This window comes from Prunus avium, chromosome 3, assembly GCF_965620075.1.
Source record: "Prunus avium chromosome 3, drPruAviu1.hap1.1, whole genome shotgun sequence".
NCBI classification, from domain to species: Eukaryota; Viridiplantae; Streptophyta; class Magnoliopsida; order Rosales; family Rosaceae; genus Prunus; species Prunus avium.
In genome coordinates, this window is record NC_142286.1 from 8,587,479 (window position 1) to 8,613,257 (window position 25,779).

Here is a 25,779-nt window from a genome sequence, read left to right on the forward strand (position 1 = left end):
AAGAAACAGAGAGGAAGAAGAAGGAAAATAATAAATAGAGAGAGAGAGAGAGAGAGAGAGAGAGAGAGAGAGTAAAAAAAGAGGGGGAAATATTAAATAAAAGGAAAGAAATTGAGAATAGGAAAAATAAAAATAAAAATAAAGAAGATGGATACTATTTAATACAGTATGACACCAAACAAGATAAGAAATATGGAACCAATGTCGTGTTAAACAAAAATGGTATGATATGGTATCATACTATTTACTATGTAACACCGAACAACATGGTATGAGATTGGCACGGTTTGTTTTCGATATTGGTTTTCCGATTTTGATACCCAGCACTACTTGGGCAAACTACGTCGTTCGGTTCAGGGCTCACTCAATTTTTTTAAATTGACCTGGCCACAAAACTACGTCTTTTTGAGCCATGCTTTTGAAAAAACAAAAACAAAAGATCATCCTCCTCCCCTCTCATTTATCCAACTCCACAACACATCCCCAAATTAATATCTCACAACCCTAGGAGCCCCAACCTCCCCACTACCTCTTCACCAGCACTGACCACAATCGCCTTGTATCATCACTATCTTTCTATTTTTTTTGTGTTATTTTCTTTGTAGGAAAAATTTCGACACTTTTATACTAAGACCCCTTGGCCCGAGAATCCTGGATCTTCCACTAGCCGTGAAGAAGAGAGAGTGGCATGAGAAAGAGAGAGGAATTTATATTTATATTTATTTATTGTTGTTGTTATTTATTTATTAAATTAAATTAATTGTAAAGTATTGTTCATCCAACAGTACGTGCCCCAAGTTCTCACTCTCTCAGGCCATGAGCCATGCATGAGTATAAATTGAAGAAAGTAATGAACATGAACTTACGCAGAATACAGGATTAGTAAAAGGCGAAAAGAAGAAGGAGGTTCCCTGTGGTTTTATTAGAGTGTGTGTGATCTCACTTTTTGTTGGGTGTTCTTGCTAATATTATCATAAAGGAGATGTCTCATGCATCGTAGTCTGAATTATTAAAAAAATGACCGAATCATTCCAAAAAAGAAACAAACAAACAATTCAAAGCTATTCAAATTTCAAAGTGAGCTTTCCACCGAATAATTATTATAGTAGTAAGGGTATTTCTCAAAAAGAAAAAAAATACCCATATATAATAGGCCAACCCATGTGAAACACATAAATCTATGTCCACCCAAAAAGCAACCACAAGTATGCATAATCTAAAAAATTTCTCCTTTTTAATTGTCTTTTCTTTAATTACATACTCCCAAATTTTAAGATGTTGTATATGACAACATTGAATTTAATATATTTTAGGGCCATTGGTTGATTTCCAGTGAAGAGCATGAAGACCTCCTACGAGGAAAGAAGATGGTTTATAGCTTTTTTTTTTTTGTGAAAACCAAGGTATCCCCTGCGCGATTGCGGGGGCTAACCCTCGAGGTACTGTCGGGCGCAAAGCGGGAATCTCTCCCAACAAAGTCTGCTCTATTCGCAAGCGCCTGGGATCGAACCCAAGACCTCTTGTTTAAAGGATCCAAGCCCCTTCCACTTGGACCAACTCCACTTGGACCAACTCCTGTTGGTGGTTTATAGCTTTCTGAAAGCTTAGAAAAATGATTAAAAAAATAGCAGCATATGGGGGATTAGGTTTAGTGGGGCATTGGGACTATGAAACGGCATTACTTTTTTCCACACTCATAAAAAAAAACATATAAGATAAATGGAGAAATCAAAGGCAATTAATTTAATAATCACTTTTTGAGGTCTTCGGAAACCAAACCTCTGCTCTATTGAATGTTAGATGTAGCCTAACGGCTATAGGCATGCATGTTTTAAATCTACGTCGTGGGTTTGTGCTGTGCGGGTGTCTCTCTGAGAACTCTAAGCTGTTGTAACCACAAGAAAGCCAAGAGGTCCTACTTTTCTCTCCATTATAAAAGGAGAAGAAGAGTGTGATCCTCTTAAAACCTAAAGAAAAAAGAAGTAGAAAAAGGTGAAGAGATGGGGGAGAAGGTGACAGTTAGCATAAGGGAATCGAGCATGGTGAAGCCAGCCGAGGAGTCGACACCTCGGGGCTCCCTATGGCTCTCCAACTTGGACCTAGTGTTCCCGCCCTTTCACACGCCCAGTGTTTATTTTTACAGACCAAGCTGTGGTCATGAGCACAATTTCTTCGACCCGGAAGCGCTCAAGCAGGCACTCATCAAGGCCCTCGTGCCCTTCTACCCTATGGCCGGCCGCCTCAAGCTCAACGACCAGAATGGCCGTTTGGAGGTTGATTGCAATGCGGAGGGAGTGCTCTTTGTTGTAGCGGAGAGCTTCTCTACCGTCGATGATTTCGGCGATTTTGCACCCTCTCCCAATTTCCTTCCGCTAATCCCCCGCATTGATTATGCTGCGGGCATATCCTCATATCCCATTTTGGTGTTACAGGTAAGTAGATCAAAAGCCCATTTAAGTTTAAGTTTTATGCGAAGTAGAGGTTCGAAACCCTCAGCCATCCAATGAATGTTTATGTAAAGTTTATACACCATTTGACAAATGCAGGTGACCTACTTCAAATGTGGTGGAGTGTCACTTGGTGTTGCAATCGAACACCGCATTGCAGATGGAGTTTCTGGTCTCCATTTTGTAAATACATGGTCTAGTATTGCTCGTGGGGATCTCTCAAATATTACACCACCCTTTATGGACAGGACATTACTTCGTGCCCGTGACTCGCCTCAGCCTGAATTCCCCCACACCGAATACGATCCTTTTCCAGAAATGAAATCAGCTTCTGATGAGCATCTGCAAACCACAAGTAATATTACTACGTCCCTTTTTAGATTCACGCAGGAGCAGCTCAGTCTCTTGAAAGCCAAGTCTAAGGAAACCGGAGACGGCCAGAATACTAATACAGTCAACTATACAACATTTGAGATGTTGGCATGTCATATTTGGAGATGTGTTTGCAAGGCACGTAAACTTCCGGATGATCAAGACACCAAGCTATTCATTCCAATTGATGGACGGAACAGATTGCGACCCCCACTCCCACCTGGTTTCTTCGGCAACGCCCTTTTCAGAACCACACCAATAGCTGCAGCAGGAGATCTCCAATCGAAACCAGCTTGGTATGCTGCAAGCTGTGTTCGCAGTGCTTTGGTGCGGAGGGACGATGATTATCTTCGATCAGTCCTTGACTATCTTGAGCTTCATCTTCCTTGTAATCCCCAACTTGTTACGGGGGTTCCAACGATTCAGTGCCCAAATCTTTCGATAAACAGTTGGATCAAGCTGCCGATTCATGATGCTGATTTTGGTTGGGGTCAACCCATTTTCATGGGGCCTGGCCGCCCATTTGTGTTGGACGGGAGGTGTTGTTACCAAGTACAACTAATGATGGGAGTATATCAATTATCCTTTGTCTGCAATCTGAGCACATGAAATTATTTTCCAAATTGTTGTATGACATATAATTAGGAAATGAATCGCCTTCATCTTTAAGGTTGTTCAAATTTGAATTTGTGTATTAATTTGTGCACGTTGCTTCACTAAGTATCGCAAAACTTTGTTTCAAAATTCATCGATATGTAATATTGGTGCATGTACGGTTGCTCTGTTTCTCATCAAATAAAAAGAATATTGAATTCTTATGATGAGTTTCTGAAATGTTGTCATTCTGTTTTCACATATTTTTCGTGAGAGAAATGAAGTTGTTGTGCTCGCAGTCCCAGGTTGTGCTTAAGGCTTGACCATATGCTTCTATCATTAGTAGTTTTTTTTTTTTTGATCAAATAGAAAGATTCATTCAACCGTAGCACCAACCAATGATAACGTTTACAAATGAACGGAGAGCGTTAGTGTGGCCTCATTAACAAACAATGAATTACACCATAGCTATATCCTTATCTAAAAGAATGCTTAACCATGGAGGAGCACGGTCTTTCCAAAAAAGGCGAGATCTCACTCTCAACCCATGCTGAGCTAGACTATGTGCCACCCCATTACCCTGCCGGTGTTGGTAGAACACTCCAGCCACCTCTCGATCAACCATTAACCGACGAACATCCTCCACCACATTACCAATATTACTCCACCAATCCAAACCATCTTTAAGCATAGAAACAGCTTCTTGAGAATCAAGACCAATGGTAAACCGAGTAAAACCCATGTATCCCATCATCAATAACCCTTCCCGGACAGCCACTAACTCCGTGCCCAAAACATCCAAACCAGGTGGACCAAACGATGCAAAACCACAGATAAAGTTTCCGGCGTGGTCACGACAAACTCCCCCCAGACCCCGATCACCTTGCTCACGTCCCACAGCCCCATCACAGTTAAGGAGAAGAGTATTGACCCGTGGTTTCAACCAATGGACCTGCGGAGAGACGAGGGGGAGCTTGGACCGCTCCTCACAAGATTTAAACACTTCCAGCATTTCCATCGTGTTTTCCACCATATTATCCACCCGTGTAATCTGTTTCCCATGCAAAGAATCATTACGTAGTTTCCACGCACTCCACGCACAACAAGCAAAGCGCTCTAAGTCAGCTTTCGACAGCATTGAAGCCACAGCCTCAAAAGCATCAGCGAAGGTGCCCCCCGCCATATTAATTCGCCGGATGAAATGGGTACACTTCCATAGCTTTTGACTCATTTTACACGACCACAAAGCGTGGAAAGCATCTTCAGGATAGTTCCCACACCTTGAGCACACATGAGACGGAAGCACCCTTTTCTTAAATAAATTGACTGCAGTTGGCAGAATTTCAGTACATGCCCGCCACAGCAGCATCTTAATTTTGTTGGGGACAGCTAGCTTCCAAATTCGCTTCCAGAAGCCTTCTTGAGCACTCTGATCCGATCCTCCCACTCCAAAATCATCATCGCACTGCCTTACCGCCACACGATACCCAGTTTTAATGGAATATTTCCCGTTCTTTGAGAAAAACCAATATTTGCTGTCACCCAGCTGTGAAACTGATCCCAAAGCGATGCCAGAAATGATATCCCGATCTTCCAAGCTAAAATGTTGCTCTAACAGTGGCAAATTCCAAGAGCCAGAAGCCGTTAGAAGGTCAGAGACCATAGACGTCTGCTCCAGCCCTCTTGTCATCAATGGTTTAAACGTAAAAGGTTTTGGAATCCACTTATCTTGGAGAACACGGATAGAAGCTCCATTGCCCACCCTCCAAAGCAAGCCATCCTCAATAACCTCACGTCCCCACAGAATAGATCTCCATATCAGTGACGGCGAACTCCCCAAACTAGCCTGCATAAAATCATCCTCTGGAAAATATCGGGCTTTAAGCATCTTAGCCACCAGAGAGGTGGGGTTCTCTAAAATTCGCCAAGCCTGTTTTGCGACCATGGCTTTATTAAAAGTTTCAAAGTGTCTGAAACCAAGGCCTCCCAGCCATTTTGGTTTACACAATTTTCTCCAACCCAACCAATGAATTCCTTTCCTACCACTCTTCCCCCACCAGTACCTTGCAATCATAGCAGATAATTCCTGACACAAAGATTTTGGCAGCTGAAATACTCCCATTGTATAAGTAGGTAGTGCCTGACCAACCGCCTTAATTAAGACCTCCTTGCCCGCCGCTGACAGCAACTTCGTATCCCAAGTATTAAGCTTGCGCCACACTTGTTCTCGCACATGATTAAACATCCGGGATTTGCTGCGTTGAGCTAAGGTGGGCAGCCCAAGGTAGCGTTCATGACATGTAACAATCGGCACTCCAAGCATTTCAGCAATCAGTTGCTTCATCACCGGATCAGTGTTGGGGCTAAAACAAACTGCAGACTTATCAAAATTTATTTTCTGACCAGATGCTCTCTCATACATGCTGAGAATTTGAAGCAAATAAGCACAATCAGCAAGATGGGTGTTGTGTAGATACAGCTTCACCAAAATGGATTCAGTTGCATCCTCAACTTGTGATACTCGCAAGTGCACGAACCGTTCGGTAGTATAGCGTATGTAAGTGCGAGGTCGATCCCACGAGGATTGGTGATTGAATGATTCAATTCATTTTCCCTACACAAAACAGAAATGAAAAAGAAGGGAAATAAATAAAACAAGGAAGAAAGAAAATAACTAACTCAAGCAGATAAGTTCCCAAGTTCAATTAGATTAACGAATTGATTCTAGCTAATGTATGATTAAGCCATGGTGTGTGGTCATAACCTTGTGTTCCTAATTCCCTAATTTGATCATTTGTTGTCTAACCTAAAATTAAGCATTAGGAACCCATTAAGCATAGAAGAACAATTTAAACAACCAAGCATGTATCTAATCCCTGTTGTCGAATGTCCATACATACTCTTCCTATTCATAGTTCAATTCGAATTAAAGTATGGTGTCTACTCTTAATTCAAACCAAGATAGCTAACATGCAAGCCTAAATGGTGATCAATCATTCAAACTAGCATATTAACTTATAAGCATAATGAATAAGAACAAAAATCATAATTGAAACTTGGAAACTAATCAAACTTGAAACTAAAGAAAAGAATTTACATAACAATGAAAATTAAAGTAGAACTTGGAAAGACTTAAAGGAAAATTTCAGCACAAAGATCTCATTATAACAATTGAAAACTAGAAAGAGAAACTAAGAGAATTTGAGGGAGAGAAGGGAAGGGAGCTCTAGAGAAGTGTTTGAGAGCTCCCCCCCTTGGGGTGTGTTTACAAGCTTGGGAAACCTCACTATATATAGGCCTAAGGAAGCTGAAAATCTGAATTAATTATGGCTAATGCATACAACACTTGTTTTATAAAATCTGAAATGGTTGATGCACTTCACTAATGCATACAACACTTCCATTATAAAATCTGAAATGGTTGATGCACTTGTATTAGAAAATCTTGAATTGGTTGATGCACCAATAGATCCCACCAGCAGCCCTAGCTCATCTTCATGTCACCATGACCAAGCATCCAACCAGCACATGCTGAGGTCAGCATGACCAGCAACTTCAAGGGCTTACAACTTGGGCTTCTCTTAATCAAATTAGGACTTTAAGCACTCAAACCTGAAGTTCAGAATGTCTTCTTTCCAGCCATATATCATTTGGGCCAATCCAAGGTCGGAGGAGGAAGTTAAGGCCAAAACAAATTGCTAACTCATTTTGCGCGCTGATAAAATCCATCCTGAGCATGGCTCTGTGTTTGCTAGGTAACAGACTCTATATTTATCCAATGGGGCTGAATTTTGGATATGTTATATTACACACCCATTGGAACAACTTTCATGAAGAATGTGGCCTCATCCGAGCTATGTAGGTTGCTGAAACAAAGCTTGCAATATGACCTACGAAACTGGGCTGGCAGGGGACTGTAGCCAAAATTGAGTTTGTCTTTAAGCTCTTCATCCATTCATCCAAATTAGGCCCTAACATGCATGGATTGCATCATTTACTATCCAAAGCCATCATTATTACCTAAAGCTCAATGAACTGAAAGATAAACACAAAAAGGATTAAAAGCACAAGTTTAACTCAAAAACATAACCAAATCATAAGCTAGAAGGGTACAAAATGATATGTAAATATGCACCGATCAATGGGCATTACAAAAAAAATAGGCTATCATCTGCAAAAAATAAATGAGAAATAGTAGGTGCTCCCTGAGCCACGGAAATGCCGCTAATACGCTTGATTCTGAGTGCGTTAGAAAGCAAAGCAGACAGTCCCTCCGCACAAATTAAAAACAGATAAGGAGAGAGAGGATCTCCCAGACGCAGCCCCCTTGATGGCACAATCAGTCCCGACGCCACCCCCCGAACTTGAACAGAGTATGTAACAGTGGATATACAATCCATGATTAGCTCCACCCACCTATCGGTAAAGCCCAAACGCTTAAGCATAGCCTCAATAAATGTCCATTCCACCCTGTCATAAGCTTTAGACATATCCAGCTTTAGTACCATTTTCTTCAGCTTACTCCCACCACGCCGTTTAATAGCATGGATGCTTTCAAAAGCAGCAAGAATGTTGTCCGTAATCAGCCGTGTAGGGACAAACGCGCTCTGAAACTCGGAGATGATAAGCGGCATAATAGGCTTCAACCTGTTAACTATAGTCTTGGAAATCATCTTATAGATTACTGTACACAAACTAATCGGCCGAAACTCCGTAACTTTTACCGGATTGTCAACCTTAGGAATGAGCGTCAAAAGTGTGTGATTAATTGCTTTCACACTGGCACCCCCATTCAATACATTAAGGCAGTACCCTACCACATCATTGCCTACCACCCCCCAATACTTCTGATAAAACAGTGCCGACATACCATCCACTCCTGGAGACTTAGTAGGAAACATTTGACCCAAAGAAGTTTCGATCTCCTCCCTTAAGAAAACTTGGTTGAGGCGCAAATTTTGAGATTGAGTGAGTATCGGTTTGACCACCTCAGTGACTGCCCCTGCCTCATGAAGTCCATTTGAAGCAAACAAGCCTTGAAAATAATCACAAAAAACAATGCCAATACTTTCCGTAGATGTACGCCATATCCCCTGATCATCTACAATAGTCTTAATTAGGTTCCGTCGTCCCCGCATTTTTGCATGTTCATGGAAAAATCTAGTATTTTTGTCCCCATATTTCATCCATGAGACCCGCGATCTCTGCCTCCACAACATCTCTTCTCGTTCCAGTAACACATCCATTTCCCTACAAATATCTCTCTGTTGAGCCTCAACTATTGGAGAAGACCTTCTGCTTTGGGTGTCATCTAACTTCCGTTGCAGACTTCGGAGCTTTGTGGGTATTCGGCCTACATGGTCATTATTCCACGTTCGCAGAGGCCCTTGACATGCCTTCAATTTCTCTACGACAGTTCCAGTCTCAGACTCCCAAGCATGCGTAATGACATCTTGGCAACCCTCAACAGTAGTCCACATTTCCTCGAACAAAAACCGCTTATGCGTCCGTGCCCAAGTACTTGGTCTCAAATATGACAACAAAGGGAGATGGTCAGACACCATAGAATTCAGATGATGCGTTGTGACCTCAGGAAAGGTCCTAACAAAGTCACCATTAGCCACCATTCTATCCAGCCGAAGCTTTACATTCCCATCACCTTGCCACCGGTTAGACCATGTAAACTTATACCCCTGAAACCGAATAGTTGTCAAACCACACTCCTCCAAAGCTTCCCGAAAGGCCCTCATTTGTGACATTGGTCGGAAACGGCGACCCAAGTACTCATGAGCCTCAAGTATTTCATTGAAATCCCCACCTACAAGCCATGGCCCTTGAACAGTCCCTGCAATTCGTCGTAGCAAATCCCAAGAGTGCCGTCGTAACCTCGTTTCAGGATTACCATAAAACCCAGTAAAGCGGAAAGTCTCCATATCCACACCCTTTAAAATAGCGTCAATATGCCCTGGAGAAGAAGAAAGAATAGATACTTCCACTCCGTGTTGCCATAACAAAGCTAAACCCCCCGCCCTTCCTTCTCTTCCCACACTGAAGCACCCCATCATACCCAACTGCCGTTGCACACACTCCATATGGCGCACCGTCTTTTTGGTCTCCGACAAAAAGATGATACGAGGCTTTTTATCTCTGAGAAGGAATCTCAGAGCTCGGAATGTTCGTGGGTTGCCCAGACCCCGAACATTCCAGCATAAGATTGTCATTGCTCGTGATGGGCCCGACCCCCGGGACCCATCACGGGTGTGCGCTTAGCACCAGATGTATTATCAGTCATCACCGGACTCCCCCGAGGCCTGGCACGGCCTCGCTGAAAGCCACGTCGTATACTACCTTTGCAGAATGAGGTTGGCGGCCCCAAGATAGCAGAAGCCGCAGTGATATCTTCCCCCAAACTGTTTTGCCCTTGTCCAAACGCCTTGGAGCAGTATGAAGAATCTGTGAGATATCCTCATCCAGCCGCAGGGGACCCATATCCGACCTCGCAGCCTCAGTGACCCCTTGGTTCAGATGCACCCTACCTTCCATGTGGCCCATCACATCACCATCGGCCCCTTGTGAGGAGACCGTGACCTCCTTTTCCTTGTGCACTCGACGCCTTTTAAAGACTTGCGCCAAGGGGCAATCCATCCCATTATCCATCTCCATCATTCCTTGCCCGTCAAAGGCCTCGTCGAAGGATCGAACCACCCCCGTACTCTTGGACGGCATCGAAGCCGTGTCATCCTTTTGAGGTTCGTCATCAAACAAACCTAGCCGCTGGCCTGTTAACTGATTCTCTGCCCGAATACTATACACATCCTTCATTATCGTTTTCCATCGTCTGTATTGTTCAACTTCAATAGCCCCTGAGGCCTTGACACTGCATGCAGCACCCACGTGGTCCAGTCGCCCACAATATAAACAGAAATACGGGAGCCGCTCATATTCGATTTCATACTGTTTTGCCAGTTCATCTGCCGACAAACGCAGTGTGACACATCGTTTCAGCGGCTCATTGATTTTCAAACCCACCCTGATACGTAGAAAGCTCCCCAAGAAGTCTCCATTTAAGCCACGATCCACCATGTAGAACGTACCCAAAAAATTACCTAGTTTTTCTCCCATGGCCGGGGTCAGAAAAATCGGCGGAATACGGCGCACACGCACCCAAAAACTTTGCGAATCCACCGAAACGGACATAGGATCCACTTCACCATCAGTGCTCGCCAGTAGCAACAGCGCCCTATCAAAAGTCCAAGGGGAGCCCCTCATCACCTTCTTCCTATCGAAATCTGTTTTGAAAGAGAACAAGAACCTCTTGGGGTCGTCCAGAGACACCGCAGTGAACTCCTCCCTGGTATGCCAAATCCTCTTCAACGTGCCAAATAAAGCCTCCTTATGAAACGCCTTTGAAGTGAGCAATTTCCCAACAAGCAAGAACCGTTCAGCCTTCAAGTTTCCCAGATCCTCTAACCCGACAACCTCCACTGATTCAAATTCTGAAATTGCCAAGGAAGAGGTGAGACCTGATACCAGTTCATCAACAGCCGCCATCATCCACTCAATGCTTCCCTGTGTAAGCCGAAGGCAACACCCAAACCCCGCTTGAACAAAAGTGCTTCCCTCTGTACGCCAAAGGCAACACCCAAAACCCGCTTGAACAATAGTTCCGCCGTATTCCACACTGTACGTGTGATGAAACAGACACCGTTGAAAGCAGCCGTGAACCACAAGCAATCACTTAGAAACCCTAACCAACCTGTACTGGAGACTGGCGGCACTAAAACCCTAACCTAGGAGGAAGGGACTTTCTGACACACAAAGACTGGCGGCACTAAAACCCTAACCTAATTTCTATCATTAGTAGTTGTGCTCGCATGTTATGTTGCGTTGCTTTTTAATATTAAATTCCCTCTCTCAAGATTTTAAAATGAAGTTCACTTTAAATATTAAATCAAACAAAGAATAATGTCTCTGCAAATGTGACTATTTTTTCATACAATAATGTGTCTTTTTTTTCTTCTTAAAAAAATGTGCCTATCAAGACCAAAAAAAAAGTGCCTATTTTTATCTTAAATAATGTACCTATTTCTTTCTTTTACATGTTAGTGTAGAGGAAATAAGTCTCTCTCTAGCATCTTTGCATGTTAGAAAACCCTAATATGTGTGTTTTCATCATTGTACACATAAGTGTTGAAGTGAGTCTCCTAATTAATCAAGGAGATTTATTTCCTTGATTAATTAAGGGATTTACTTTCCTATTTTTATATAGTTGTTAAATCATTGTATAATTAGGAGATACTTTCCTAATCCTTTACTATATCTAATTCCTTGTAAGGCACTCATGTAAACTTTTATATATACCTCCTTATGGAGAAGAATAAAATAAGAACCTAACATATTCAAAATCATATTCATATTTTAGCATGGTATCAGAGCAATCGATCCTCGGTTGTCTCTAAATTTTCATATCAAAATTTCTCATCCCCTCCTCTTCAAGGGGGGGAGGGGGAGTGAAAAATGATCTGTTTATCTTTCACATGGAGATTTTGCCTCTTTCTTGACTCTGACATATCCTTCTCTTCAGGGGGAGAAGAGGATTGAAGAGAAGTTTCTATGTTTTTAAGCCGTGTTCACAGGGTTTCTGTGTCATTTAACCGAATTCATAGGGTTTCTGTGTTCTTAGCCGTGTTCACAGGGTTTCTATGTTCTTTACATTCCTCATATTGTATTCCTCGTACCCAAAATCACATTCCTCGTATCGTATTCCTCATATCCTCGTATCGTATCCTCGTATCGTATTCCTCATACCGCCTTGTTCAGATTCAGATCTTCATACACACATCCTCATCTACTCTTATCCCGAAACCCTAAACACATCTTTTTTCTCTTATTCTTAAATCCTTCCGCTGCCATGGATATCGTTTCCCAACCTGAATCCGAATCCAAATCCAAATCCATATCCAAATCCCTCAAATCTAAAGTCCTCAAATGCCTTATCTCAAATTTCTCATACTCAAATCAAATTCCTCAAATCTTATACACACACCTCTCAAATCTAATTCCTACATCAAATTCATACATCAAACTCCTCAAATCAAATTCCTAAATCAAACGGTCGGTCGCCAATGGAAAGCGACCGGCCCCCCTTAGTTCTTCGAACACGGAGAATCTGCTTCAAAACTACCAGTCACTAGTGGAAAGCGACTGGTAGTCAGAGAAGCTGTTTCAAACTGACTAGTTGCCAAAATCCAGCGACCGGTCACCAAAGGAAAATGATCAGTTTTCTCCACGCTGTCAAAATCAGGAGGAGGAAATTGAACCGTCTTAGGAGATTTTGCCCGCTTCAGCTCCAATACCACACCAATCACCTGCTGAGGAAGTCATTTAGTGTGCCGGTTGACACACCCCTTGAGATGAATCACAAGTTGTGTGAAGACATGGACCAAGAACCAACCAATAAGGAACAGTATCAAACGCCTTGTTGGAAGGTTGATATACCTGGCACACACAAGACCAGATAGTGCATATGCTGTGAGTGTGGTTAGTCAGTTTATGCATTCACCCAGTGTTTCTCATATGAATGCTGTTGATCGAATCTTAAGATACTTAAAGTTAGCCCTTGGAAAGGTTTTAATGTTCTCAAAACATGAAGATCTTGAAGTTTTCGGATATACATATGCTGATTGGGCAGAGTATTTCATGACTCACTTACCAAGTTGGGCATTTGTGACGTATATGCACCAACTTGAGGAGGAGTGTTGAAGTAAGTCTCCTAATTAATCAAGGAGATTTATTTCCTTGATTAATTAAGGGATTTACTTTCCTATTTTTATATAGTTGTCAAATCATTGTATAATTAGGAGATACTTTCCTAATCCTTTATTATATCTAATTCATTGTAAAGCACTCATATAAACTCTTATATATACCTCCTTATGGAGAAGAATAAAATAAGAACCTAACATATTCAAAATCATATTCATATTTTAGCAATAAGATGGGTATGTGCACTATTATAAGCAGAGATATTATTTGTTTTCTAGTGAAATATGTAATCAATTACCATCCATCACGTTAATAAAATAGAAAACTACTTCTCTTTATTTGACCAAGAAGATTGTTTCTAAATATTATTCATTAAACCCAAATAATTCATATGTCACATGGACTGTACCATATGGCCTACATAGAATACTATATAAATATTCTTACATGTTATACTCAAAAGGGATTGAACAGACCAAAAAAAGTCCTTCATATCTCTTGAGAACTTTGTATATTAATTGGCCAAAAGTATTTAAATATTAATTGGGGTTACTAATGTGGTTACATATTAATTAGGCTTACTAATATAATTGGATATGAATGAATAAGTAAACTTAACATACTCGGCAGTGTTTGGTTTCGACCGATTTTTCCAACACAAGAACCGGAATGGGAACCGATCTGTAACGGCCTAGTTCAGTTTTTTAGCCTAAGTTGACTTCTTTTGTCAACACGATTTTTTTGGACTCGAATTGGATTGGTTGCCCAATTCATCGGTTCAAATGCCTACCCCTATTTAAAACTGGTATTATGATTAAGTTGTTTATATTAGTACCAGCTGAGGTTTTTGATGTTTTTATAAAACCCCCGAGGTTTTGAAAATTACACTAACATCATCTGGAGTGTCAAATTGTTTTCACAAAAATCTGCAGTGAAGGAATTGAATAAATTGACTACAAAAGGACTGCTCTATTTATATGAAGAACCCTTTCCAAAAAAAAAAAATTTGAAAAGGCAATCAATGTATCACTTCGATAAACAATTGCATTGGCACCTTTTTCTGAAAATCCAAAAAGGACCACCATTGTCCACTGGTTTCCGATAGGGTTGCAAAAAAATCTGAAAAGTTGTCACTTGTATTTTATAAAGGGCATCCGTTCCTTCAGTTGGGCTCATTACCAGAAACCTCCAAAAGTTGGGCCATTTAAATAACACAATGGTCATAACCCAATGAACTAATAATTCTTAACCCAATGGTGTTTACTAATTTCTATTCAAATAAGAAAATTAATACTAAATTTCTCAGAAAAAAATTTGAACCGAACCATCCGCATTTGTTTAGTTTGGAGGGTTTGAACTAGGGATGGCAACGGGCCGGGTAGGGGCCGGGTATGACAATACCATCCCCGTCCCCGCCCCCATCCCCGAACCAATCCCCGTTTAATAGGTTTCGGGGAATCCCCGTCCCCGTCCCCGTCGGGGGACTATCCCCCATACCCGGCCCGAATCCCCGATTTTTTTTGCATAAAAAATATTTATCATACATTTTAACATTAAGTTTCATATTAAATTATCATTCAACACATTCAAATTAACTATAAAGTTCAACTCAACTATTCAAAATCACATCAATATGAAAATCCAGAGAAGATTAGGAAGAATTAGGAGAGGGAGGTTTACTTAGGGTTAAACATAAATATTGTAATTATATATTTATTTATTTAAATATAAATATATATATTTTCGGGTCGGGTTCGGGGATGGGGACGCCAATACCATCCCCTCCCCATACCCGTTGGAGATTTTTCAAGTTCGGGGATCCCCGTACCCGATACCCGTTTGGCCCTGAAATCTCCCCCCATTAGGGTCGGGGACCCGTCCCCGCGGGGATTTTTGCCATCCCTAGTTTGAACAGAGTGAGCAAACCCAAGATAGATAAATTGAAACCCAGAATCTAGCAAGACAAGTGCTACAATATCATATATAGGACCTACACAACAAGATAGAACGAAGAGGCCCAAACCATTAACCCTTCTTTGGATGGCATTAGCAAATCCTTGAGGCCTGGTTTTCATCAAACATAAAATAATATTACCAAAAGTAGAATTAAATATCAAATGCTTCATGCCAATCAAAGTTTCAAGTGCCTTGTCTTCAGTTTTCTGCCAAACCAGAACTTGTCTGGATTCGTTCCCTTCCTCCAGCATTTGTCATTTCTTCTTCCAAACACTCTAGCAAATTTCCACAAAATTTCTTCTGCATGATTGAAAATATTACCATAAGAATTTTATTTTGAAAAGAAAAAAGGAAGAGAGAACATAGGGGGTGATCCCCTCCTCACCTGACCAAATTACTCATTAACTAGAATCAAGCATGTCCATGAGAGAGAGAGAGAGAGCAGTTATACCAAATCCAAAATTGTGACTCATTGAATTTGCCATGTATTGTTCCTGCATTCTATTATAACTGCCTTTAAACAATGATAGTATGTTTTGGCCTTGTTGCATTTGAACACTTCACAACCTGCTTTAAGCCTTTCAAAGCACTCTGGGGTATAAATTATACCATATTAAGAGGAAGAAAGAACAGGAAGGGAAAAAGGAAAAGAAGGAAGAGAGGGAGATGGAGAAGGAGAGGGAGGGTCGCTTGCAGAAAACTAACTGCAACTACAATCAAAATCAATGTACTTATAATGGGTGGTCTGATACTATATATGTAGCCACCCATAAGTGTTAATTAATACCTACTCTTGTTCTCTTCTCTAAGGATTTTCGTTTTGGTAAGCTTATTGCAAATCATACATTTATAAATAGCTGATCTAAAACCTTAACTATCCATTAGGTTTTCAAGATTTCAAGCGAAAAAAGAAAAGACTATATTCAACATAGGCAAGAAACAGACTATATTCAAAAGACTTATTTATCTTACAATCAATTTTCATTTGAAAGGGTTTTTTTTAGTATCTTTCATATTGAGAGGGACGATAATATACTAAACTCACACACACTACACGGATGTTAGGACTTAAACCAGGGACCTTTCCTAGAGGGAGCAATTGCTCCAAACCACTAGTGGATCCTTTGCATTTGAAAGGTAATTTTAGTTGGACCAATTTAAGTTGATTTAATAGTAATAACTCTTGGTGGATGTCTGAATGAAGTGACTTGGTACTTGTAATGGTTCATGGAGTCATGGTTCTGGTCCCAATTCGACTCGGTACTTTGTTCTACCAAATCCAAGTCCTAGTATCTTATCTTCTTCACCCACCGCTCCACCTATCTCAGTTTCTTCTTCAACATGTCATGAGACTTGTCAACTGTGCCTGCAATTTGGGCATACTGCTCCAAATTGTCCACATCGCCACAATTATTCCTATCAAGGCTCGCCTCCTTCACCAGCTCTCACTGCTCTTACTGCCACTTCTACTAGTCAATTTACTGATCCTAATATTTGGTTGACAGACAGTGGGGCAACCAATCACATGACATCTGATCTACGACTTCTTTCTAATGTTACACCTTCAACCAACAAGGATAATGTCACCATAGGTAATGGTAGTTCTTTTCTTGTGTTTGGTAATCAAGTCTATACTTTGCCTGAGGTTTTACATGTTCCAAACCTTGCTACTAATCTCCTATCTGTGCATCATTTTTGTCTTGACAATAATTGCCAACTTCTTTATAATGCCTTCTGGTTCCAAATACAGGATTTGAAGGGGAGAATTATGTATCACGGAAAGTGTCTTAATGGCCTTTATCTTCTCCCGACAAGGACACTTTCTACCTTACCACCTATGGTTGCTTTTCACGGACAGAAAGTTAGCAATACCCTTTGGCATTATCGACTAGGCCATTCATCTAATGAAATAACTAGCTCTATGTTAGCTAAGATTCATATACCTCTATCCTCTAGTTCTTCTCAAGTTTGTAGTTACTGCTTGCAAGGCAAGATGTGTAAACAACCTTTTTCTTCTACTCATATTGTATCTCAAATTCCTTTTGAGGTGATACACTCCGATGTCTGGGGTCCTACTCCTTATCCATCTCTTCATGGTCATAAATACTATGTCATATTTCTTGATGAGTGTACCAAATTTTGTTGGTTGTTTCCATTAATAAAGAAGTCAGATTGCTTCTCTTCCTTTGTTCATTTTGTTGCTTATGTTGAGACTCAATTTGCTGCAACTATTAAGCATTTTCAGAGTAATGGTGGGGGTGAATATGTAAGCAAGGAGTTCTAGACTTATCTTAGTTCCAAGGGTATTGTCCACCATAAATCATGTCCATATACCCCTGAACAAAATGGTAGGGCAGAAAAAAAAGCATCGACATTTAGTGGAGACTGCCATTACTCTCTTAACTATTGCTGCTCTCCCTTCTAAGTATTTGTTTCATGCTTTAGCTACCTCAAACTATCTTATTAATAGAATGCCTTGCAAAGCTCTCAATATGGAATCTCCATTTTCTAAGCTTTTTCATAAGGAACCAAATCTTACAAACTTGAAGGTCTTTGGGTGTGCCTGTTATCCTCTTTTACGTCCTTACAATCAATTTAAGGTGCAATCTAGGTCTGAACAGTGTGTGCTTTTGGGGTATGCTTTAGATTACAAGGGGTATCTATGTCTTCAGCCTCATAATGATCGCATTTATATATCTAGCCATGTTATTTTTTATGAGGATTATTTTCCTTTCAGAACAACTTCTTTTCATCCTCCACCAACTGATTTAACTTCATCTCGGTCTGTTCTTTCATCTAGACCTCTAGTATCTCAGTTTCCATCTCGACTTGATGACTCACAAGTATCCCCTGCTCTTTCTATTTCTCTACACAGTCCAGTATCACATACCAGGGACGCTACTAGCTCTTCTCCTATAGCTGTTACTAATGGTTCTATTGAGCATGTGCACGATTAGCTTCAGGGTGAACAATCTTCTTGGTCTCCTGGTTCTATTGAGCATGTACAATATCAAATTCCGGAAGAACACTCTTCACAGTCTCCAGCATCTTCATCTACTGCATCAGTGTCATCATTAGTGGATCTTGTTGTTGATATCTCTGGGCCATCTACTAATGTTCACCCTATGCAAACTCATTCCAAGTCTGGTATACTTAAACCTCGTAAGGGTTTCTTAGCTGCCAAGACATCATGTGCTCCTTCTTTGATAGAGCCTCATTCTTATTCTCAGGCAGCAAAGATTCCTGAATGGACTCAAGGCATGGTTGAAGAGTTTCAGGCTCTTGAGAAATAGAAGACTTGGACTCTAGTTCCTTATCAACCTTCTATGAATGTAGTTGGCTGTAAATGGGTTAAGTTGAAAAGGAATGCTGATGGATCTGTTTCTCGCCACAAGGCTCGGCTTGTTGCTAAGGGATTTCATCATGAGGCTGGTTTAGACTATGATGAAACATTCAGTCCCGTTGTCAAGCATTCTACTGTTCGCTTGGTACTTGCTTTAGCTGCTCAATTTCATTGGACTATTAAGCAATTGGATGTCAAGAATGCTTTTCTTCATGGCATTCTTCATGAAGAAGTTTACATGCAACAACCACCTGGTTTTATAAATTCCACACATCCACACCATGTTTGTCGCTTGTTGAAATCTTTATATGGTCTCAAACAAGCTCCTTGAGCCTGGAATGAAAGATTCACCACTCATCTTCTCACACTAGGGTTTGTTCAGTCCTTCGCAAATACATCCTTGTTTGTTCGAGCATCTGGCAGTGATCTTATCATCCTTCTTTTATACGTAGATGATATTATCTTGACTGGGAACAATGCTCTTTTGATTCAGCAAACTATTACAGCTCTTGGTCATGAGTTTGATATGAAAGACCTTGGCAAATTAACCTACTTTTTGGGCCTTTAAGTGCAATATACTTCTTCTGGTATTCACGTGAATCAATCTAAATATGCTACTGATCTTCTAGCTAAAGCTGGCATGACACACTGCAAACCCTGTCCTATTCCTTGTTTACCTACTACAAAATTTCTCAAGTTTGATGGTGTTCATCTCTCCGATCCTACCCTTTATCGAAGTCTAGTTGGAGGGCTTCAGTATCTAACTTTCAGCATACCTGATATTGCTTTCCCAGTAAACACTCTCTATCAATTTATGCACACTCCCACTGAGCCCCATTTTGCTACTGTGAAGCATGTTCTACGTTATCTTGCCGGTACCCTCACTCATGGGATTCATTTCACTTATGGTGATGTTCATCTTCAAGCCTATTCTAATGTTGACTGGGTCGGTGATGTGAATGATAGGCATTCCACAACTGGATATGTTGCTTTTCTGGGCAATAATCCCATCTCTTGGTGTGCCAAGAAACAAAGCACCGTGTCTCGTTCTTCGACAAAGGCAGAATATCAAGCTCTTGCTACTACTGCAATTGAGATGTCCTGGCTTCGATGAGTTCTCCTAGCATTAGCTTAAGGGGGGATGTTAGCCTACATCTCAAACCACCTGATTAAAGCTCTTATGCCTATGTGCTATAAGTTGTATAACCATGTGCTGTTAGTTGTATATTGTGAGCTGGCAAGTTAGTTACGATTACTAGTTAGTTAGTAGTCTGTTAAGTTAATCAGCTGGTTAGTGTTAATTAAGCTGAATTGATCTACATGCATATATATAAGCTGGTACTATTACTTTGAGAAATAATGAAAAACATTACTTCAATATCAAATATCTCTCTCGAACTCTCTCTTCTACCTTCTGTGATTTCTAAGCTTGATTGAGCTCTTTAATGGAGTCCTAGAGAAAAGCCTTCACTTATGTCTCCTGTGTTGTGCGCAGCGGAAGCGGATTGCACTGTGGTGGTTGATATGAAACCATTGAAACAACAAGAGCAAACTATGAAATACAGAAATCCATTCGACACAAGGATTTATACTGGTTCGGCCCGTGTGTAGCCTACATCCAGTTCGAAGACAGCGAGAAATTCCACTAGTATCCCAAAAGAGATTACAACCAAAGGAGATTAACCCTCTCACCTACCCTAGGAATTACAGAGTTTAACTCTCACAACCCAAATCCCAAATACACCCAAGTCACTCACACACCGATACTAAAAGAGAGAACAAATAGTGCCACACCCAAAGACCAGTAGAGAAATGGATTTTTCTCTCACTGATCAGACAAGCAAACGTCTTCAAATGTGCAGCCACAACAAAGAGGAGCAGCAGCTCCTTTATCTCCCTCTCTCACATGGTGCAAACGGCACCTCCAAGATGGTGCGACACACTGCCCACACACACCTCACTTGCATGATTCCTTTCTCCCTTTTATAAACCCATGCAGCAACTCTCCAAATGAGAGAGAAACCGCATGCCGAAGAAAGCCACGTGATGGTCAGTCAAAGAAGCCTTGAGACATGCACCATTAGCAGCCCATAAATATGCCTCGAGCCATGCACCTCGTTTCCTCTATTTGACAAAAGACCATCCCTTTAACAGCATGCCCACGTGAGTTGCTCCATTCCAATTGCTTTAGGTGCAGACCCCACTTCATCTCCTTGTCTCTAGCCTTTCAACAAAGATGGCATGTGCCATCATTTCCCATTTGAAAAACCACGGCATGACAAATGAAGAAAGCTAGCAAACAACAATAAAGTGGCCCTTACACAATTAATTAATCAATACAATTTGGGCCAATTTTTAACAATCTCCACCTTGGCACAAATTTACCAAGCCACAATAGAACTTTCATCGCTCATCTTCCTCTTACCAAATCAAGCTCAAGCACTCCTTGAACTTGCAATAAAAAATGTGTGCTTCGATCGAACCGGATGACCCCAACAGAAGAACCTCTTCTATCATCCTCATAACCAAGCCACACCAGCTGAATGTACGTGCATAAACCGCACAAAACCTTAAACGCTTGAACCTCAAGCTTCTTCCGCTACGATACACGCATAGCCCGGGCGACCAAGTAGCAGAACGAACAATTTCAGCTGTCATAGGAGGGAATCATCCTCCCGAAAGATAACCCCTTACAATCAAAACCCTCACTTGAAAATCTAATGATCGAAAGAAAAAAAAAAAAAAAAACCCATGTAGCCATAAACAATGCTACCCAAAGTACATAGAGAAAATCAAAGCAACAAACTACACACTACCCACAAGGAACACCCACGAAAACTCTTGAAACTCCACCGTAAAGAAAATTTCAAAAGTCACCAAAGACAAGTAAAAAATCACACCCCAAGCACGGCACACCGGAATCATCGATCATAGGAGGAACATAAATTTTATCCTCCCTACGACATCCACAAAAGCACCTGCAAGAGGAATTATTAGACTCTTTTTCTTTCTTTAACTGATGGGCAATCAAATCTCAAATGCCCGTCCTTGTGGCAAAGTTGCATTTGTCCTCCTGAACATTCACCTTGGAACGCGATTTTCCTCCATTACTGTCTGATCCTTATCATCCTATTTTCATATTCATGACCTACACATTCATGAAATCTTATTGAACTCAACAAGATAGTTTTGACTAAGTGTACCTTCCGCCATACCACTGAGTGTACAATCGTTGTTTGGCATACAACCGATTGGAAATGATTTGGTCATATATGTATTCTCCACCATTTCAGCCATAGCCCAGCATGTGCAGTCTCATCGGCAACCTCACGAAGAACACCGTCCGCTAACTGCAATCCAATCGCAGTGAGTGCCCGATTCAAGACATCATCCTTCTCCATCGTTGGAACACGTTGCTGGCCATGCTTAGATACCCTTTAGCACCTTTTGAGCAGCCCCTGTTGCAATAACAAGGCTCTCATCTTCAACACCAAAGTCTGGAATTTTTCTCCTGTCAAAATAATTTCATATTTTCTCAACAAGTCTCCTGATTTCATCATCACAAACACAAAACTCCACCAGATCGAAAAAACTGGAGCTCTGATACCACTTGTTGTGCGCAGCGGAAGCGGATTGCACTGTGGTGGTTGATATGAAACCATTGAAACAACAAGAGCAAACTATGAAATACAGAAATCCATTCGACACAAGGATTTATACTGGTTCGGCCCGTGTGTAGCCTACATCCAGTTCGAAGACAGCGAGAAATTCCACTAGTATCCCAAAAGAGATTACAACCAAAGGAGATTAACCCTCTCACCTACCCTAGGAATTACAGAGTTTAACTCTCACAACCCAAATCCCAAATACACCCAAGTCACTCACACACCGATACTAAAAGAGAGAACAAATAGTGCCACACCCAAAGACCAGTAGAGAAATGGATTTTTCTCTCACTGATCAGACAAGCAAACGTCTTCAAATGTGCAGCCACAACAAAGAGGAGCAGCAGCTCCTTTATCTCCCTCTCTCACATGGTGCAAACGGCACCTCCAAGATGGTGCGACACACTGCCCACACACACCTCACTTGCATGATTCCTTTCTCCCTTTTATAAACCCATGCAGCAACTCTCCAAATGAGAGAGAAACCGCATGCCGAAGAAAGCCACGTGATGGTCAGTCAAAGAAGCCTTGAGACATGCACCATTAGCAGCCCATAAATATGCCTCGAGCCATGCACCTCGTTTCCTCTATTTGACAAAAGACCATCCCTTTAACAGCATGCCCACGTGAGTTGCTCCATTCCAATTGCTTTAGGTGCAGACCCCACTTCATCTCCTTGTCTCTAGCCTTTCAACAAAGATGGCATGTGCCATCATTTCCCATTTGAAAAACCACGGCATGACAAATGAAGAAAGCTAGCAAACAACAATAAAGTGGCCCTTACACAATTAATTAATCAATACAATTTGGGCCAATTTTTAACAATCTCCACCTTGGCACAAATTTACCAAGCCACAATAGAACTTTCATCGCTCATCTTCCTCTTACCAAATCAAGCTCAAGCACTCCTTGAACTTGCAATAAAAAATGTGTGCTTCGATCGAACCGGATGACCCCAACAGAAGAACCTCTTCTATCATCCTCATAACCAAGCCACACCAGCTGAATGTACGTGCATAAACCGCACAAAACCTTAAACGCTTGAACCTCAAGCTTCTTCCGCTACGATACACGCATAGCCCGGGCGACCAAGTAGCAGAACGAACAATTTCAGCTGTCATAGGAGGGAATCATCCTCCCGAAAGATAACCCCTTACAATCAAAACCCTCACTTGAAAATCTAATGATCGAAAGAAAAAAAAAAAAAAAAAACCCATGTAGCCATAAACAATGCTACCCAAAGTACATAGAGAAAATCAAAGCAACAAACTACACACTACCCACAAGGAACACCCACGAAAACTCTTGAAACTCCACCGTAAAGAAAATTTCAAAAGTCACCAAAGACAAGTAAAAAATCACACCCCAAGCACGGCACACCGGAATCATCGATCATAGGAGGAACATAAATTTTATCCTCCCTACGACATCCACAAAAGCACCTGCAAGAGGAATTATTAGACTCTTTTTCTTTCTTTAACTGATGGGCAATCAAATCTCAAATGCCCGTCCTTGTGGCAAAGTTGCATTTGTCCTCCTGAACATTCACCTTGGAACGCGATTTTCCTCCATTACTGTCTGATCCTTATCATCCTATTTTCATATTCATGACCTACACATTCATGAAATCTTATTGAACTCAACAAGATAGTTTTGACTAAGTGTACCTTCCGCCATACCACTGAGTGTACAATCGTTGTTTGGCATACAACCGATTGGAAATGATTTGGTCATATATGTATTCTCCACCATTTCAGCCATAGCCCAGCATGTGCAGTCTCATCGGCAACCTCACGAAGAACACCGTCCGCTAACTGCAATCCAATCGCAGTGAGTGCCCGATTCAAGACATCATCCTTCTCCATCGTTGGAACACGTTGCTGGCCATGCTTAGATACCCTTTAGCACCTTTTGAGCAGCCCCTGTTGCAATAACAAGGCTCTCATCTTCAACACCAAAGTCTGGAATTTTTCTCCTGTCAAAATAATTTCATATTTTCTCAACAAGTCTCCTGATTTCATCATCACAAACACAAAACTCCACCAGATCGAAAAAACTGGAGCTCTGATACCACTTGTTGTGCGCAGCGGAAGCGGATTGCACTGTGGTGGTTGATATGAAACCATTGAAACAACAAGAGCAAACTATGAAATACAGAAATCCATTCGACACAAGGATTTATACTGGTTCGGCCCGTGTGTAGCCTACATCCAGTTCGAAGACAGCGAGAAATTCCACTAGTATCCCAAAAGAGATTACAACCAAAGGAGATTAACCCTCTCACCTACCCTAGGAATTACAGAGTTTAACTCTCACAACCCAAATCCCAAATACACCCAAGTCACTCACACACCGATACTAAAAGAGAGAACAAATAATGCCACACCCAAAGACCAGTAGAGAAATGGATTTTTCTCTCACTGATCAGACAAGCAAACGTCTTCAAATGTGCAGCCACAACAAAGAGGAGCAGCAGCTCCTTTATCTCCCTCTCTCACATGGTGCAAACGGCACCTCCAAGATGGTGCGACACACTGCCCACACACACCTCACTTGCATGATTCCTTTCTCCCTTTTATAAACCCATGCAGCAACTCTCCAAATGAGAGAGAAACCGCATGCCGAAGAAAGCCACGTGATGGTCAGTCAAAGAAGCCTTGAGACATGCACCATTAGCAGCCCATAAATATGCCTCGAGCCATGCACCTCGTTTCCTCTATTTGACAAAAGACCATCCCTTTAACAGCATGCCCACGTGAGTTGCTCCATTCCAATTGCTTTAGGTGCAGACCCCACTTCATCTCCTTGTCTCTAGCCTTTCAACAAAGATGGCATGTGCCATCATTTCCCATTTGAAAAACCACGGCATGACAAATGAAGAAAGCTAGCAAACAACAATAAAGTGGCCCTTACACAATTAATTAATCAATACAATTTGGGCCAATTTTTAACATCCTGGATAGTTCAAATGTATTTTGTGATCATTATATAATTAATTAGGCAACCATGTGATTACTGATTTTCTGAAGTCAACGCTCCTTTTTTTTTTTTTTTGTCATTTTCTTTTTCAAAAGTTTAATATTTCCTTCTTTCTCTTTTTTTTCTGAAATTTCCAAGTACAGAAGTACCGAGTATCTATTGGTTTCATGGTATTTTTCTTCATATATTATGGGCTTATTTATTGAAATGCCTCATGTGCTTTCTAAATAGTCTCATATTGTCCCCTGATATTTTTTTTTTTTTTTTGGTCTAAATCATGAGGTGGTCCTGGATGGGCCCCAACTATGGGTGGCACCTTTAAGCCTTAACCACAACCCAGACTAATCCCCACTCACACCGGGTCGGCCCGTAAGGGGTAAAGTGTTAGCCAAAGTGGTGACTCCATACGAGAGCAAGGATCGAACCCCTGACCTCTCTTAAGGAATGAGAGTGCCGAACCACTCATAGCAACCACCTTGGTTGTCCCCTGACATTTCAATTGACTCAATTTCCCCCTAAACTTCCATTATGTGAAAAGTTCTCATTCGTCAGTTTTCAAATAAAAATTTTAGTTAATGTTAATTACTTTTATAAAAATTCAAAATTCAAAATAAATATCCCTCGATCATCAATCCCCACCACCTTCTCCCTCCTCTCA

The 25,779-nt window shown here is 41.2% G+C and overlaps 1 protein-coding gene, 1 long non-coding RNA gene and 1 pseudogene across 2 annotated transcripts; 1 reads left to right on the forward strand and 2 right to left on the reverse strand.

Annotated features, from left to right (window-relative positions):
• Positions 1-2,000: 2,000 nt before the first annotated feature.
• Positions 2,001-3,460, forward strand: LOC110751652 (shikimate O-hydroxycinnamoyltransferase-like; annotated as a pseudogene).
• A 410-nt stretch (positions 3,461-3,870) lies between these two features.
• On the reverse strand, positions 3,871-9,634 carry LOC148295562 (uncharacterized). The gene is made up of 2 exons (XM_088250520.1): positions 7,830-9,634; positions 3,871-5,836 (listed from the first exon to the last, which is right to left on the reverse strand). The coding sequence occupies exons 1-2, from the start codon at positions 9,632-9,634 to the stop codon at positions 3,871-3,873; spliced, it is 3,771 nt and encodes a 1,256-aa protein (XP_088106646.1).
• A 10,392-nt stretch (positions 9,635-20,026) lies between these two features.
• On the reverse strand, positions 20,027-25,088 carry LOC110769366 (uncharacterized). The gene is made up of 2 exons (XR_015834755.1): positions 23,810-25,088; positions 20,027-23,584 (listed from the first exon to the last, which is right to left on the reverse strand). It is a non-coding gene; the product is annotated as an uncharacterized LOC110769366 (long non-coding RNA).
• Positions 25,089-25,779: the final 691 nt, after the last annotated feature.

Coding starts and splice junctions, on each gene's coding strand:
- LOC148295562 (XM_088250520.1), bottom strand. CDS start 9,634: ATGACAATCTTATGCTGGAATGTTCGGGGTCTGGGCAACCCACGAACA. Junction 5,837..7,829: donor CGTTTGGGCTTTACCGATAG/GTGGGTGGAGCT, acceptor TCAAATTCTCAG/CATGTATGAGAGAGCATCTG.